Source organism: Octopus sinensis, linkage group LG8 (genome assembly GCF_006345805.1).
Source record: "Octopus sinensis linkage group LG8, ASM634580v1, whole genome shotgun sequence".
NCBI classification, from domain to species: domain Eukaryota; kingdom Metazoa; phylum Mollusca; class Cephalopoda; order Octopoda; family Octopodidae; genus Octopus; species Octopus sinensis.
Window position 1 is genome coordinate 93,578,116 of NC_043004.1, and position 18,444 is coordinate 93,596,559.

Here is an 18,444-nt window from a genome sequence, read left to right on the forward strand (position 1 = left end):
CAAATTCTGCTGAGGGTATTAATTTGCTTTCTGATCATCAAGAGCGGTTGACAATAAAATAAAGTGTCAGTCAAGTACTGGAGTTTAACCCTTTAGCATTTAAACTGGCCATATCTGGCCAAAAGTATTCTGCCTGTTTTATGTTCAAACTGGCCAGATCTGGTCTCTCACACCAACCCTACAATATCATCCTAAAAATTAACAGCTACCTCATCAAAATCTCATCGCTACAAGATAATGCATGATTAGTTCAAAACAATGTAGATGAAGAAGCATTAATTTTGGCAGAATAATGCGAACACTAAAGGGTTAATTTAATATTCGTATGAAATATTCTGGATATGAATGAAATTATCACAGGCAACTAAGACAAGTTATATTTCTTGCATAAATTTTCCAATACTTTTGGTACTCAGCCATTTTCTCAATGGGTCTACATTCCACTTTTCCCATAAGTTAGCAATTCAAATTCACTTAACCTCACTCAACATTTCTCTCCAATCCCTCTAAACCATCCGTATTCTCTATTCATATTTCATTGCAAGACAGCAAGCACATTACTCACACACAGGTCACATAATTTGCCTCTTGCAACAAGAGATGGAACATACTTAACCCTTTAGCATTCAGATTATTCTGTCAAATGTAAAGCTTATGTATTCACACCATGTAAAATTAATCTTGCATCATTTCATGGCTTTGAGATTTCAATGATGTGATTGTTTATTTTTAAAATGACACAATAAGATAGCTATGAATGACCATATCTGACTAGTTTGAGCATAAAATAGGTAGAATATTTTGGCCGGATATGTCCGGTTTATACACTAAAGGGTTAAAGTTAGGAACTAAATCAGACATGGGAAATCTTTTTTGAGAAGTGGGTCATGTGAGACATAACTCTTCATCGGGCAGGCCACACTTCTAAAGAATATTAATAAACGTTATTACCATGTGAAATAAAGCATGCCATTCAGTAAGGCCTGTGGGCTGCATTTTGTCTGTGACTCATCTAAATGAAGATTTCCTTTTAATTACACACGAGAAATATCATAAATAAATGATGGAACTTCAGTATATTACTGGTGCACTGATCCTTCAGTGGTGTTTCAACAAACTATTAGTTTACAACCATACATATCTGTGATAACTATATTGTACCCAAAAAGGTCACCAAGCATAGATTGGCATATTTCGGTCATATTATGCGGAGAAAATCCCTGGAGAAGGACATCATGCTCAGAATGGTCAGTGGCAAGAGAGGAAGAGGCCAATCAAGAACCCGCTGGTTTGACACCATCAAGAATGATACCGGAATGGACATAGCTAGTCTGAAAGAAGCGGCCCAGGATAGAACTGACTGGAGGACACTGATCCAATGAGTAACCGAGAGTCGACTTCGACTGAGCGGATAGATAGATAGACCCAAAAAGGAGCTGAGGACATTTCTTTTAAAACACTCTCCTAACCATTTATAAGTGAGTGAGAATAACACAGGGTCTCTATAAGTCCAGTTAAATTGTGTACATACTTCTGCAGCAGTGTAGCTAATATGGTTCTCAAATTCTGGTACAAGGCCAGCAATTTCGGGGGTGGAGGTAAGTCGATTACCTTGACTCCAGTGCTCAACTGGTACATATTTCGTTGACCCCGAAACGATGAACGGCAAAGTTAACCTTGGCAGAATTTGAACTCAGAAAATAAAGATGGATGAAATGTCACTAAGTATTTTGCCTGGCATGCAAATGATTCTGCCAGCTCACTGCCCTCAGTGTAGTTAATATTGGGCAGAAAGGGTCATATCACTGGATACTAGCAATATCCTCTTATTTTACCAGTGTGATCTGAAAGTGGCAATAACTGAACTCTTAGCTATAATTTGGTCGTAAGGAAGAACTAGTTGTTGCCTATGAATATTACGTACCTGGCAATGAACCAATGAATGAGTCTCTACATACTGGTTACTAGTTATGTTAGAAACAGTAGCCAAATCTCCCTCAAATCAGGCCTTACTGTCTTCAAAAAATGAAAGGACACATTAGATTATGTAGTCCAAGATAATTTCAATATGGCATGAAGGTCATGACTGGAATGTTTTTGATAATAAGTTTGCTAATTCAGCGCTGATCTGATAGTAGACAACAACCTACTCATTAAATGTAGAAATGTGGCTATATTTCACAGATCCAATAATGAAGAACTGATAACATGGATGATGATGACGATGATGATGATGGTGTTCGTGTTGGTGGTGGTGGTGGTGGTAGTAGTAGTAGTAGTAGTAGTAATAGTAGTAAACTGAAACTACTGACCTGAAAGTCGACACAGCCCACCGGCAGGTGAGGCCTGTCTTCCAACATATTGAGGTACTCTGCCACCAAACCCGCAGCATGAATGAGACAATGGGCAGCTTCTGCATTGTTCTTTCGCTGTAGAAGAAAATAGGAAAATAGGCAAGAGAATTTAATGAAAAGATCTGGTAAATGATGGCAATTAAAGAATGAATGGCTAAATGCAGTTTTCCAAGATTCCTGATGAACATTACAACTTAGCTTCAAGAACCAGATAGATACAAAAAAAAAAAAAAAAAAATCAACAAAGGGTGCTCCTATGTAATAAATCGGTCTGCTAGAAATAACAGCCAAACTTCCACCAAATCACAACTTATATATGCTTAAAACAGAAAGGGCCCATTAGATGTACTGAGTCTCAGTAAAAGACACAATGATCATGAGTATAACATCTATGGTTATAAAGAAATCTATATATATGGATTCATTTATATTATAGTACAAGGCTGACAGCTGAAAACCTTTTCTACAGTGCAAGTAATTAATAAATATATATACAGGCACATATCTATATATAAGTATCTATCTATCTATCTATATGTATGTATATATGTATTTGTAATACTAAATTTAAGTTAATTAGGTATTATATTATTTGATATTTAGTCAATTTTGTTATAGATTGTTATATTAAATCTATAGATACTACACATGTATATTTATTATATGGTTAGCTTACTTAAGGAGTTTGTCGATATTTGAAACATTTCTTATTTTGATTACAATTTAATGACTTGTAATAACTTTGTGTATTTTTTTTAATTCTTTAATTATTGAAGTATTATTTTATTTTTCACTTATGTATACTTAGGATTTTCATATACATATATATATATTAAAGTATATTTATTAATTAATTATTTTATTGTTCTATTTTATTTTTAACCTGATGAGCGACTATATTTATATGGAAGTGATTTCTCTACTACTATAATCATTTCTTAAATATAGCAGCGAAACACGTGTCGTTTTTCTACCTATTATATACATTTTTATTATTATTGTTGCAATTTACTTAATCTTCATTTTATTGTTATTTTAATTTTAACTTTTCTATTATATGTAATTTTCTAGATGGTGCAATTTAATTGTTCATTTTGAATTGATAAAAGGTGGTTTTTTCTCATATTTTATAGACACACACTATTTTTGCTGTGAAATTAAGCCCACAATGACCTTTACACCCATTTGGGTTGAATATCAAAGTGAGGCATTTCATTGTTATTAAACATTTCATCACTCACCATTCCTTTCCAAACAGCAGCAGATGATAGCGGCCAAAGGTTATTTGTCAAAAGTGTACGCGAAAAATGTGAAGGACACAACTCACATAATGATAAGAAGTTGATGGTCAAACAATAAAGATATGTTATCATAACAGGTCTGCTGGAAGAGGGCTAAACAACAACTCACAGCTATTGCACTTTTGATCGAAAGTGAGAAGACATAGAGTAATACAAGTAAAAATATGAGTGTACCTACCTCACTGTGTTTGCATCCCATAGTTTGTAACCAGGTGAGCCGTAGGTCGGGCGATGTCTGATAGCCCTTTGCTATACGGTACATTAGATCTATTAACATTTCTGGGTCCTCATTGAATTCCTTCATTTTCACGGTGTCAGACAGGATCATGTGTAAATTGAATACCAAGTCACGTACCTACAAGATATTTCAGCAGCATCTATAGATATATATAATTATACACACATACGCATTTGGTAAGTACAGGCTATTAAAGTTAATGCAGTGTACCACAAATAATTTATATCCAAATGTAATTATAGCCAAAACCAAACCGTCCCAGCAAAAAAAAAAAACAGAAAAAAACTATTAGTGTTAAGGCACAATGCACATTACTTTTAAAAGGAGCAAAGGAGATTATCTTTAAAACATTTTGTGGATGTTTCCTTGGTTCTGCTGTTTTAATAAAGATGTATAATCTCATCATGCATAAGTTTGAAACTGTATATCCATGTATGTGTGTGTGTGTTTGTGCCCCTAGCATTGCTTGACAACCGATGCTGGTGTGTTTACGTCCCCGTCACTTAGCGGTTCGGCAAAAGAGACCGATAGAATAAGTACTGGGCTTACAAAGAATAAGTCCCGGGGGTTGATTTGCTCGACTAAAGGCGGTGCTTCAGCATGGCCGCAGTCAAATGACTGAAACAAGTAAAAGAGTAAAAAAAAGAGAGTACAAATAGGAAGGACACTGCTTCTAATGTAACAGTGTGTCCACTTTATAAAATAATTAGTAGCTGCTAGTTCAGATAATGACAGACATAAAACTACTTTGAAGTCAGATATTTTATAGTAGTAGTATGAATCTCTGTGCTGCTGGTATCCATGCTTCATCTTGTCCTCTTGTTCACAGAAGCTGAATGATGACAAAGGTTGGAGAGAGTGTCACCATCTCGCCACCAATGCTGCTAGAAACTGAATTTCTGTAGCTCTGGTATCTGTTGATGAACACACATAGAAAAGCCAGCCAAACTCTCAAACAGTGTAGCGAGAAATTCCTCACATATGCATTAACACACTTAGAAAAGCAGAGTCAACTGGTGCTCTGGATGACAATCTTGATGATGGTGATGAAACAGCAATGACACTGATGATGGTAATGAAAATTATGATGATGATGATGATGAGGATAATGATGATGATGATAACAATGTCAACAATAATGACAATTACATAATGATGATGATTATGATGATAAGGAGGAGGTGGAGGACAAGGATTACAATGATGAAATTTTTATCATCAAAATGCACAACTTGGTACATACTAACAACAACAACATGAAAAGGAACATCAGTTCTTGCCACCAGTTTACCAAACTGTGTAACATGAAATGAGATCAAATGAGAACAACAAAATATACCTGTGCAGGAAATGTGGTGTTTACTAACTCAACATCAGCTTCTGCATATGTCAAAATTGTCTTTAGAGATTTTCGTAAATATTCTTCATTAAATTTTTGGTTTTGTCCAACTAACGAACTCAGCGACATTGTCACCTGCATTTTTACACGTGCGAAATTCTAGAAGCAAAAACAGGATAAAGTATGAAAAAAATAATATGAAGAACACGTAAATGACATAAAATAAATATACATATAAATAAACTGGCATCACCATTCATTCATTGCTTTATGCCAGTTTTACTGTGATTGGATGGGTTTCCATGGGTACAGCATCTCACCATTTGTTGCAGAAATTAACTCTCACAATTTCTTCCAAGTTGTTCCTCTTCTATACACCATACTGGCACAGTCTCCTCTCATGTGCATAACATCTAATTCTTTCTGTGCCCAGTTTTTCTTTCAGCTCATTTGCACTCTGTCATTACACATCCAGTGAGCATGCTTCTTTCATTTCTTTAACTAACTTTTCCCATCCTCAACATCCAATCACCATATTTCACTTCCCTGCAACATCTCACTACTTACAATCATCATACAATATGCTCTTCATTCAGAAATGAAATTCTTTCACTACCAGCAAAGGTAATAACTCCCTAAACTTTTCCCATCCTGTTCTTACTCTATCAACCATACTTTCAGAACAGCCACTCCAACAGCTAATTAGGTCACCTGGCTAATGCTATACCACCTGGGTAATATTATAATATAAAACATTAAAAAAATAAAGGTGATTATAATAGTGTAGTGATGATATTGATTCATGTTAGTAATAACATGTATAATGTCTCAAGCATGGCTTAATGATTAGGATATTTGGCCCACAATTGTAAAATGGGAGTTCAATTCCTGATTGTGTGTTGTGTCCTTGAGCAAGACACTTTATTTCACGTTGCTCTAGTCCACTCAGCTGGCAAAAATGAGTAATAGCTGTATTTCAAAGCACCAGCCTTGTCACACTCTGTGTCATGCTGAATCTCCCTGAGAACTATATTAAGGGTGTGCATGTCTGTGGAGTGTTCAGCCACTTGCATGTTAATCTCATGAAGAGGCTGTTCTGCTGAATCAGATCAACTGAAACCCTCACTGTTGTAACCAATGGAGTGCCAGTTCAATGTCTTGAGGAGCATTAAACAGTGAGCTAAACATAATCATGCTATCAACTTGGTAAACTGCAACTCTGAAATTAGCTCAAGGGAGCAATAATCCTTAATTAGTCTGTATATAATTCAGTAGTTTTATTATTCATGAAATATAGATTCCAAGCTGACCACTGAAAAGCTTAACAGAGGAAGGATGTTGACATGCCATATATGTTTGAGAGAGGACTACAAAATATCCTTTAATTAGGATATGACAACTTAGTCTCTTTGAACAATAGAAAGACACACCCTGGTGAAGAGGATTGGCCTGCAAGAGTCCTGTACTGGTGCCACTTAAAAAGCACTTGTGCCAATGCTACATTAAAAGCACTCAGCAAACATTGTAAAGTGGTTGGCATTAGGAAGGGCATCTAGCCATAGAAACCAAGCCAAATCAGACTGGAACCTGGTGCAGCTCGCCCGATCACCAACTCTAGTCAAAACGTCCAACCCATGCCAGTGTGGAAAACTGATGATGATGATGATGAGATGTAAAAAGCACCTTTTGAACATTAGGCTCCATGAGGCAATGATAAGTGATCGAGACCTTTGGCGATATGCCGTGCCTGAGAGGACCCATCAAGCCAAGTGAAATTGTAGTCATGGCTGATGCTGATGTCATGTAACTGGCACTCATGCTGGTAGCATGTAAAGAGCACCCATTACACTCTTAGAGTGGTTGGCATTAGGAAGGGCATCCAGCTACAGAAACCATGCCAAATATCAGATTGGAACCTGGTGTAGCCCTACAGCTTACCCGCTTCAGTCAAACCAGCTAATCCATGCCAACATGGAAAACAAACACTAAATGATGACGATATATATATATATTATATATATATATATATATATATATATAAATAATATATATATATATGTATGTGTATATATATATATAGTTAATCCAAACATGAAAACACAAAGAGAAAACACAACAATGCGAGGACGTGGAACAAATATAGTATTATTGGATGTTCAGGAAGGAAGGGAAGAAGGAGGGTTTAACGTTTCGAGCGGAGCTTTTCGTCGGAAACATAGGAGAAGGAAAGATCCAGAGAAGGGAAGACAGAGGAAAAAAAATCGCAACAGTACACACGCAGTCACATTTTGAATGCACGTATATATATATATATATATATGGAAACAGTATTGTATCAAGTCTCTAGCCTTGAACAATACATATGTAAAAGTCATAGGGCTCACAATTATAGATGGTGTCTCATTGCAACTCACATGTATAACATTTGCAAATGTGCATTACAAAAGTTAACCTGCCTTGCTAGAGCCACAAAATACAGATGAGTTGCTGACTATCTACAAAGATCAAATAAGACTCACACTAATGTACTGCTCTTACACCTGGGAAGTGCTGCAGTTACAAATGCACACACACACACATAACACATATTTTTCTATACACTCTACTCAATAATACCTCTTCAGAAGTGCAGACCACTGGAAGTTCCATTTCACCTATATTTCCTCACAGGTACCAACATATAGAAGTTGAAACTGAACATCAAATTACATTTATCTCTCCTTCTTCATTAGAATAAATAATACAAAATATTTCTACAAAAACACACATGCACACAAATACAAATACAGAAATATATATTGTAACCTCCTTCGGTCATGAGTCACCATGGATTTGCACCTAGAAAGCTACGCTCCGAGGTACAAATCTGGGCAAGGTTGTTTATGGAAGACCAGCAGTCGCCCACGCATACCAGCCCCCCCCCTCCCCATGCCACTGATGTTATCCAAGGGAAAGGCAAAGGGTGATACAGCTTGGCACCATTGACATCGCAGCTCATTTATTAACATGCAAGTGGCTGAGCACTCCACAGACACGTGTACCCTTAACATAGTTCTCGAGGAGATTCAGCATGACACAGAGTGTGACAAGGCTGGCCCTTTCAAATACAGGTACAACAGAAACAGGAAGAAAGAGTGAGAGAAAGTTGTGGTGAAAGAGTACAGCAGGGTTCACCACCACGACCCTGCCAGAGCCTCGTGGAGCTTTAGGTGTTTTCGCTCAATAAACACTCACAATGCCCGGTCTGGGAATCGAAACCGCGATCCTACGACCGCGAGTCCGCTGCCCTAACCACTGTGCCATTGCGCTCCACAGAAATATATATATGTATAGATACAAATACTCATAGATATTTTAACAAGCAGAAAAACACACACAAATGACTGTTAAGTCACGATGTCTCACTTACATTGCCCATCTCAAAGTTCTGTTTCATAAGTAGATAGAGGGATGCTGCCGCATGTGACCGTGTGTTGCTAATACAGGAACTACAATGACGTAGTAGACGTAGGCAGAGATCGGCACATTGTTCTGTTTCTTCTTGGAACAGAAGTTCAGGGAACTGTAAAACAACAACAGGGTGATAGGGGTCAGTTTCGGAGAGATGGTATAAAGCCAATCGCACATCAACATATTTAAAACATTAAGTAATAAAAAGCACATCTGGTACATTTTACTTATTTTACAAGTTTCAGTCACTGAACTATGGCCATACTGGGGTGCCACTTTTAGGGACTATAGTGGACCCCTGGCCCAGTACCTTGCCTGGTACTTATCTTATAAATCTCAGAAGTAGGAAAGGAAACCAATATGTGGTTCTCATCATCATCATCATCATCATCATCAGCGTGGAAAACGGACGTTAAACGATGATGATGATGATGATGATGATGAGAACCACATATTGGTTTCAAATTTTGGCACAAGGCCAGTATTTCTGGGAAGGGGTAAGTCAATTACACTGACCTCAGTCATCAACTGGTACTTATTTTATTGCCCCTTGAAAGGACAAAAGGCAAAGTCAACCTTGGCGGAATTTGAACATTTGAACGTAAAGACGAATAAAATGCCACTAGGTATTTTCCCCCTGGCGTGCTAATGGTTCTGTCAGCTTGCTGCCCTCGGCAGAACCAAATATTACAAAGTATTTTTTTTTTTGTCTGATATGCTATCAATTTTACTGAAGAGGCAATCTCACAGATGGTCAGACAATTAAATCAATCTATTACTGGTACTGAACACTAGGTCTTTGGATTTACTTTTGTAATGTCTGTTCATTGATACGAGTACACAAGTATTCCTTAAATCTTTTAAGCTCATGGTTAGTAAGAGATATTTTTGCAATTTCTATGGATATATACATATGTTTGTTTAAATGTTCGAGCGTGATCGTTACCTGCGTCACCTTATTGGCACACATACACATACACACAGATATACAGATGAATGTGTATTCATACCCATACTTGTGCCAGCATAAACCATTGTCAAACTGAAAGCACTTTGGGAAGAAAATCATAATGATTAACAGAATGAATAACTAACTCAAACATATACTGAAATAATACAATTGACTAAAAGTCTTGAACGCAGTGCCATGGCATGGCTGCAGTCGAATGATTGATACCAGAAGAAGAATTAAAGAATAAGGAAAATGTGGAAAATATGGAAAATATGTAAAACTAACCTTGCTGACTAGTGATCTCTGTGTTGCTAACATGTGTTGCAATACCGCAGTGCTTTGATTTAAGCCAAGACTGTGTAACAAAACCCGCAACGCGTAACCCAGGGTAGGCATCTCCATTGATGACTGTGCAATCTGGTAATGTAAATATATAAAACAAGAGCTCACATATACATATGTGTATGTATATATATATATATATATATATATATATATATATATATATATATATATATATATATATATAAATGAAAAACAATAAAGAAACTGTTAAGTGTAATATATGTATGAAAATAGAAAATATTTAATTATATATTCTGCATTAAATGAAGAAATGATGACTAGTGAAAATTGTGTTAAAAATAAACAACAACAACCGTTTCTACAATAGGCACAAAGTCTGAAATTTGGGGGAAGGGGGCCAGTTGATTACATCAATCCCAGTGTTTCATTGGTACTTAATTTATTGACCCCCAAAAGGATGAAAGGCAAAGTCAACCTCAGCGGAATTTGAACTCGGAACATAGCAGCAGGTGAAATACAGCTAAGCATTTTGCCACCTACTACTACTATTGCTGCTGCTACTGCTACTACTACTACTAATAATAATAACAATAATAATAATGATAATAATTATAATGATGATGATAATAATGATAAGTTTTAAGCTTATAAGCATTCACTGAGTATTGACTAAGGAAACTAGTTTAATATTGGGGCATATAAGCCTACAATGGAAAAAGTGAGTATTAGTATGTGTGAGAATTGAATCCACACCTCTTATATTTGCAGTAAGTGTGCTAACCGATTACACCAACCTATCCCCTGACTATTTCCCATGTGATATACACATATATAAGTGCAATATGTAGTAAGGAATGAGTTTGACAACTCAGAACATATACTGGTCTTAAAAGACTTCCTCAGCACTATCTGTTACTCATCAGAAAAACATAGCTCAACACAAAACTACCAGGCCTTAACATGAAATTAGAGTGTACAACTTTTGTTTTACTAAGGTGGTTTAAATTATCCAAAACATATCTGGAGATGTCATCATAACTGCCGAAAGTTCTACTCATTTTCCACTGCATATCTTCATTTAATTTTTAATAAATCAAAGTTTTAGTCTCTTACTAACTTATGACCTTAACTTATGACCAAGTTCTAGTCCAACTGACAGGTTGTAAGTCGATCTGGTCATTATGTTGGATTTATATTTTCAACATGATTTTCATTTGAATGCAACTGATGCTTGAAAGTGACTGAGTAAGAGACAGTGGCAGACAGTGGATGCCTGGGTCTGAGAGAGGCTTATGTTGCCAGATGCTGCCATAGTTATCAGATACAGCTGCCTAACATCTGAAAATTGATTTTTTATTTACTAATTTTTTCATTTCCTTATTTTTTGTGGTTGCAGACGGTTGAGTGTCACATAGGTCGTAAGTCAAAAAGAAGGGGTGTATATGTATATACATAGATATACACACACACACAAAATGTTTTTGAATAGGTCCAACGCCAATATTATATAGCAGGCTAAATAACTGACTATGACTACTTCAGTCTCTCACTAGTTTAAAAAGGTCCTGGTATTTAAACGTTTCTTACAAATAGAAAAAAAGAAATGAAGTTAACTCGACTTCAACTAGGAACTGAAACTGTGATTATAGACTTGGATCACAGAGAACTTATCTCTTGCTCCAAGGTACTTCATACTGTACATTACACATCATGTATGAGGAACACACACAGGGATGGCCAAAAACAAAATTTGGCACGTAAAAAGCACCATCCGACCGTGGCCGTTGCCAGCGCCGCCTGGCCCCCGTGCCGGTGGATTGTAAAAACCACCATCCGACCGTGGCCGTTTGCCAGCCCTGTCTGGCACCTGTGCTGGTGGCACGTAAAAAGCACCCACTACACTCACGGAGTGGTTGGCGTTAGGAAGGGCATCAAGCCGTAGAAACATTGCCAGATCAGACTGGGCCTGGTGCAGCCTTCTGGCTTCCCAGACCCCAGTTGAACCGTCCAACCCATGCTAGCATGGAAAGCGGACGCTAAATGATGATGATGATGATGATGATGATAATAGACAAGAACTTAGAAAAAGGTAACAAACCTGTACGATGAGTTCCAAAGTATCAAGCGCTACCATGCTGACTTCTGAAGCAAGGTTGCCTTCTACATGGGCATCGACTTCCACATCACGGCTGAACTTTTGACTGGTTAGAGAGATGAAATGGAAGAAAAAGAGATGAAATGTTTAATAATGATGAACATCACTTAAGAGCAACATCATGTTTCATAATGTTATACAACAAAAATATTAATCAGCTGTTTCCTCCTTTCTTAAAGACAATCAGTATTGTCTGAAAGCCTTTTATTTTGGTTTTCAAAGTGAATATGGGTGGAATGGATGTACCTGCTCTGAAGAAAAATGGTACAGGTATAGCAATGTGGTTGAGAAGCTTGCTTTGCAACAGTGTGGTTTTAAGTTCTGTCCATTGTGCAGTACCATCTACTGCACCCCTAGTCTGATCAATTCCTTGTGAGCAAAATTGGTAGACAGAAACTGTGTGGAAGCCTGTCGTATATATATGTATGTGTGTGTGTGTGCGTGCTTGTATGTGTGTTTTTGTGATTGCGTTTGTCCCCCACCCTACTACCTGGCAACTGGTGTTGGTTTGTTTATGTCCTGACAACTTAGCAGTTCAGCAAAAGAAATCAATACATTTCAGACTTAAGAAAATAAGTACTGAGGTTGATTTGTTCGACTAAACCCTTCATGTCTGTGCTCCAGCAAAGACAAAATCCAATGACTGAAATAAGCAAAAGAAACAGATAATAACAGCTGGAGTTCAAGTCTCACTAGGATTAACATTAACTTTCAATTAACCCATACAAGACTTATCATGCTAGTTGTGAATCATTTGGAAAGAGTTACAGAGCAGTACAACTAATGAACTAAATCACAACTGGTTGTGAATCAGTTAAAAAAAACAATCAAGTCACATGGGAAGAATAAAAACAAAAATTCAAGCCTGGTAGGATTTGAACTTAAAATGTAAAATGACACAGGTTAATATCACAAGGTATTGATTTTATGGCTCTACTAGAAGAGGTGGACCTGAACTTGTACAGCAAACTAATGAAACACATTAAATATAGAGTGTTTCCATTCATTACATTAGTGATAAATATCTAGTTATAATATACCCATGTACAAGAGTGCGGACAAGGCTGTGGAGTGACAAGTACCTTGGTCACAAACACATAGCTGTACTGCTAACAGGATGAGAACTGTCAACTTTTCAATTCAAAACTCCGACACTGAAAATGTTTGAATTGTTTTGTTGTCAGGTAAACAAGTAACTGCAATAAAACTAATTGATTGAGTTTGCAATCACGCATAAAGTCATGTGTGGTTTTAGGGGACAAAAATATACAGACAAATCAGAAATAAATATTACTCTTTTACTCGTTTCAGTCATTTGACTGCAGCCATGCTGGAGCACCACCTTTAGTTGAGCAAATCGACCCCGGGACTTATTCTTTGTAAGCCCAGTACTTATTCTATCGGTCTCTTTTGCCGAACCGCTAAGTGACGGGGACGTAAACACACCAGCATCGGTTGTCAAGCAATGCTAGGGGGACAAACACAGACACACAAACATACATATACATATATACGATGGGCTTCTTTCAGTTTCCGTCTACCAAATCCACTCACAAGGCTTTGGTCGGCCCGAGGCTATAGTAGAAGACACTTGCCCAAAGTGCCACGCAGTGGGACTGAACCCGGAACCATGTGGTTGGTAAGCAAGCTACTTACCACACAGCCACTCCTGTGCCTATTTATTAATGATTTTTGTTGTAATCTAAAAAAAATTATTTAAATTCAAAACGATTATTATTATTATCCTTCTTATAATAACAATTTTCTGTATGTATGTACTTATGTCATGACATTATGGCTCAACAACATTTTACGTATACACGACAAACATAGTCAGGGCTCGATTAAGACCCATCGAGGCCCTAAGCACTTAAAAGATTTTGGTTCCCCCATAAAAGATTATGTAATTCAAAATATAAACAATAACAAGCCATAAAATAAATTTTCATTTTTCAAAACGAAACAAAACAGTAAGAGGGAAAATTATGTTTATTTTTGTATAACTATAATTTATTTATATTTGAAAAGTTTCCTCCTCTATTTTTGAATTGCAAAGTCTTTGATCAGATCCTCAAAATTAATCTTAGGTAACACATCTGCATCTATACTTAGTAGATAAACACATCTTGAATATTATTTTAGCAAGTTTAAAGTGATTTCTTTTGTGTTGTAAACTATTTACCATTTCTGTGGTGCCCTCTCCTTCCTTTGATGTCCTAAGCACGTGCTTATTTTGCTTAATGGTTAACCCAGCACTGGAAAACAATTATTGCTTGGCACACCAAGTATAAATCATCAGTACAGATAAAACGTTGTGTATAACCATCTTTTGGTCAGTCATTTGTGTAAATGTTAAACAACAAAATTTCATAAAAATGTTATTATGTCTTAAATCAACATTTCTGATTGTTATGAAATATTGAGTAACCTACATTAGTTTCACATTCAATGTTTTGAAGAGAAGCCAGTGGCATGAAATATAAAAAAATAACAAAACCCTACAAAACATAATATGGTTTAGATTTCACCGGGATGCAGTACATACCTTTCATAGTGCTCATGGGGCTGTTTCCATTGGAATTGGTCCTTCCGCCAGCGAAGACGACTTCCTTCCGAAGCCCCTGGTGGAGGTGTACGGTCACCTGAGAAACAATTTTGAACAGGTAAGTTATAGATAAACTCAAATGCTCATCGCAGGAGAGAATTAACTATTCAATAAACCCTTAACAACCATCTACAGCAGAATATCACCAACCCTTAAGAGTGTCACACCATTATCAACAATATTTTTTCCTATGACGACGTTACCATATGTTTACATGAAGGAGTCTGTACAGAGCTGTTTCACTCACAGGAAATAACAACCAAATCTTCCTCAAATGACACCCTGCCATCTAAAAACAGTAAGGGATTATATAATTCTAGATACTATGTCTGAAAACAAAAGGATGAGAGTATCACTGCTTGAGTGCCTTTGACCAAAATTCTGTTGGATCATGGTTGACTCAGCGTTAAACAATAATACAAACAAATAACTTTTAGAAGTTTAATTCATTCCTTCACTAGCTCCATCACCATCTTTCTATACAGCTCATTTCCATCATTTCATTGATGAAGCTTTTTAGAGTTATCTTTTTAAGACACTGTGTAACAGATTCATTAAGATCAGAGTGTTCATTTTGATTTTTGCAAAACTAAGTTGGCGGGGAACAGATAATCTAGTTTATGATATTCTTTCTTTTCCAAAAGACACTTGGTCTTTATTCTCTAGGTAAGCAAATAGAGACTATCCAAACATCTATATAACTCCTTCTGTAAATCTCCTTCCATAAACTTCCTATCACACAAATTCTGGAACAGTATACTCCACAGAAAAATAAAACATGATGGCCTAAGGATATTCACTTTGCTATCATTCAGTACAAGGAGAAGGATGATGCCCTGAACTCTTACAAGGCTGGTGAAGATTGCTGTGATTGTTGTTCAACCTGAAGGTATACAAATTGATGTTTGTAGGGTGAACATGATAGGTATGGGGTGGGGAGGGAGAGAGAGAGAGAGAGAGAAAGACAAAGAGAGGAAATTCCAATCTAATACAAATTTGTGACTACTCATAAGTCTGTACTCCGATATACATTATCTTCTCAATTGTTTTACTTTACAGCAAAAATTAAACCAGACTTTTGAGGGTTCAGTGTGTTGATCATAACAGAAAATATAGGGCCAGAATACATCCGGCTTATTTTTCAGAGAATTGGTTAGTACCCAAACTAGAGCAGCTGTTCCTTCTGTGCCGATGGCACGTAAAAAGCACCATCCGACCGTGGCCGTTCGCCAGCCTCGTCTGGCTCCTGTGTTGGTGGCACGTAAAAAGCACCCACTACACTCACGGAGTGGTTGGCGTTAGAAAGGGCATCCAACCGTAGAAACATTGCCAGATCAGACTGGGCCTGGTGCAGCCTTCTGGCCTCCCAGACCCCAGTTGAACCGTCCAACCCATGCTAGCATGGAAAGCGGATGCTAAATGATGATGATGATGATGAGGGGGTGCTGCAACAAGTGTGTGAATCTGAGATGGGAATAATATTGAATAAAATCACAACTGATTCTCCTGTATTTTCTTTTAGCCAAAACCAGGAACTTTGTATTGTTATTGATAGTGCACCTGAGCATTGTATACAATAAGTTCATTGTTATCCTCAAGCTTGGAAGGTATGGAGTATTCTGAATCTAGTCAAAAATAACTGACTCTCCATTACTTCCAAGGCAGTTGGTCACTTCAATTAATTAAGGCAAGAAACATCTGCATGGCCACATGACCTGTTAGAAACAACAGCCAAATCTCCCTTACATCTAAACCCTACCATCCAAAAATAGTAACAACACACCGGATGTCATTTAAAATGGGAGAAAACACTGTTTAACCTTAGGCTGGCTGAATCAGAACAGGTGTGTAGCTAAACAAAAATAACCAAGTAAACTGTATTAGTGCCATGAAATACCTGAGTTACTGAAGCTTGTTTGGCGGCGCCTTAGCATCATTTCTGTCCTGGCATTTGAATGGCCGAGAATTGCTTCTTCAAGACGCGTCTTCATGTCAACACTTCGTCGGAATGTCTGCTGGGAATACTGACTCATTGCTTTCTTACCCTGACATCAAGAGAAGACAATAGACAAATATTATTACAACCATTAACTGTCAAACATCCATGGTTGTTTTTTTTTGTATTGTATTTTTTTTTTTGTTTAATTATGACATTTAAGGTTTTCAAGTGGATTTCACTGAAATTTTATACATGGAAGAAAAACTGAAATATTGAATAACAAGAAAAACTGAAATAAGAAAGTTTTGACTAAACTATAACCCATACATATATTGTTTGAGAGAAATATATAACCTACGAATGAATTATGACAAAATGGTTTTAATAACAATAATAATTATATTACTCATAGAAACACAGATATAAATTAAAGTAATCTTTATGTATGTGTGTGACTGTTTATATCTATGTGTGTGTGTACATCAAGACACACACAGTTCTGTATATGAATATGTATGTAAGAGTATAGATATTATTTTTAGTTTGTGGATAACTAAAAAAATAGAAGTGAGTTCATCCCATTAGCAAATATTCATAAAAACAACAAAGAAATATTTAACTGTAAACTATGTGTATTTTATATGTGTATATATATATACATATATATCTATATGCATATATAGAAGCACACACGCACACACACACACCATATAGTATTAGTAAGTTTGATGTAAGTAAAACAAAACAGCCACAAAAAAACATAAAAATAAAAATGCAGTGCCCCAGTATGGTCACAGCTCATTGTCTGGAACCAGTAAAAGAGTAAAGGAACTAAGAAACTGGAATGCATCATGTTATGCTGATTACTTTGAAGAGCTCAGATAAAAGCATTAGGTAAAGAAAAATATAACGAAGCAGTATGGATTCTAAGTGATAATATGATATCAGTTATCGTACGCAAGTGCAGATTTGTAAAGGTAGGAATGGGTTTTATAAAGGAAACATGGTTTGCACTCAATATAATAACTACCAGAGAAAGGTAAAGTTGATATGTGGAGGGATCAAACATACAATAATAGAAGGTTGGATCAAAATACAGTCAGGCAAATTAGTTTAGAGCACTATTGTATTCCATAATAATACTTTCTACTAATGGCACATCGATTACATCAACCCCAGTGTTTCACTGGTACTTACTTTATCAACCCCGAAAGGATGAAAGGCAAAGTTGACCTAGGTGGAATTTTAACTCAGAACATATGGACAGATAAAATGCTGCCAAGCATTTCGCCCAGCATGCTAATGATTCTGCTAGCTCACTGCCTTATTGTATATCACTGCCTTATTGTATATCACTTATTTATATATCACTGCCTTATGATATCATAAACTGGTGCAGGGTCACATATTGTAGGAGGTAGGGGTAACACAGTCAATATAATCAATCAAAATACATGCTTAGTACTTAAGGATGGAGGCAAAGTTGAGCAGGGTTGAAATATAACACTAGATAGAACTAAAAATAAGAAACCTTTTCATCAGGTACCCTACCATCTACACCATTCTCTATCTTGCTTTCATAATGATAGTAATTTTTTTTAGATTAGATTAGCCAGCAATTTGTTGTATGTATATGTTGGGGTAAGTTGATTTAATCAACTGTAGTACTTGGCTGGTAATTTATTTAATTAGCCATAAAAAAGGATCAAAAGCAAAGTTGCCCTCACAGGAATTTGAACTCGGAACATAAGGAGCTGAGACAAATACTGCAAGGCATTTTGTTTGCTGCTCTAATAATTGTGACA

The 18,444-nt window shown here is 36.5% G+C and overlaps 1 protein-coding gene across 12 annotated transcripts in view; it reads right to left on the bottom strand.

The window, feature by feature from the left end:
• LOC115215058 (dedicator of cytokinesis protein 7) overlaps nucleotides 1-18,444 on the bottom strand; it is a 213,939-nt gene that overhangs the window by 33,788 nt on the left and 161,707 nt on the right. For all 12 annotated transcript variants that reach the window (XM_036505609.1, XM_036505610.1, XM_029784198.2 and 9 more), the window contains 8 exons: nucleotides 16,598-16,745; nucleotides 14,641-14,737; nucleotides 12,039-12,141; nucleotides 9,920-10,051; nucleotides 8,642-8,794; nucleotides 5,233-5,391; nucleotides 3,834-4,010; nucleotides 2,313-2,429 (listed from right to left, as the gene is read on the bottom strand). In XM_036505609.1, the coding sequence (XP_036361502.1) occupies nucleotides 2,313-2,429; nucleotides 3,834-4,010; nucleotides 5,233-5,391; nucleotides 8,642-8,794; nucleotides 9,920-10,051; nucleotides 12,039-12,141; nucleotides 14,641-14,737; nucleotides 16,598-16,745 (1,086 nt within the window). The remainder of the gene's footprint in view (nucleotides 1-2,312; nucleotides 2,430-3,833; nucleotides 4,011-5,232; nucleotides 5,392-8,641; nucleotides 8,795-9,919; nucleotides 10,052-12,038; nucleotides 12,142-14,640; nucleotides 14,738-16,597; nucleotides 16,746-18,444) is intronic.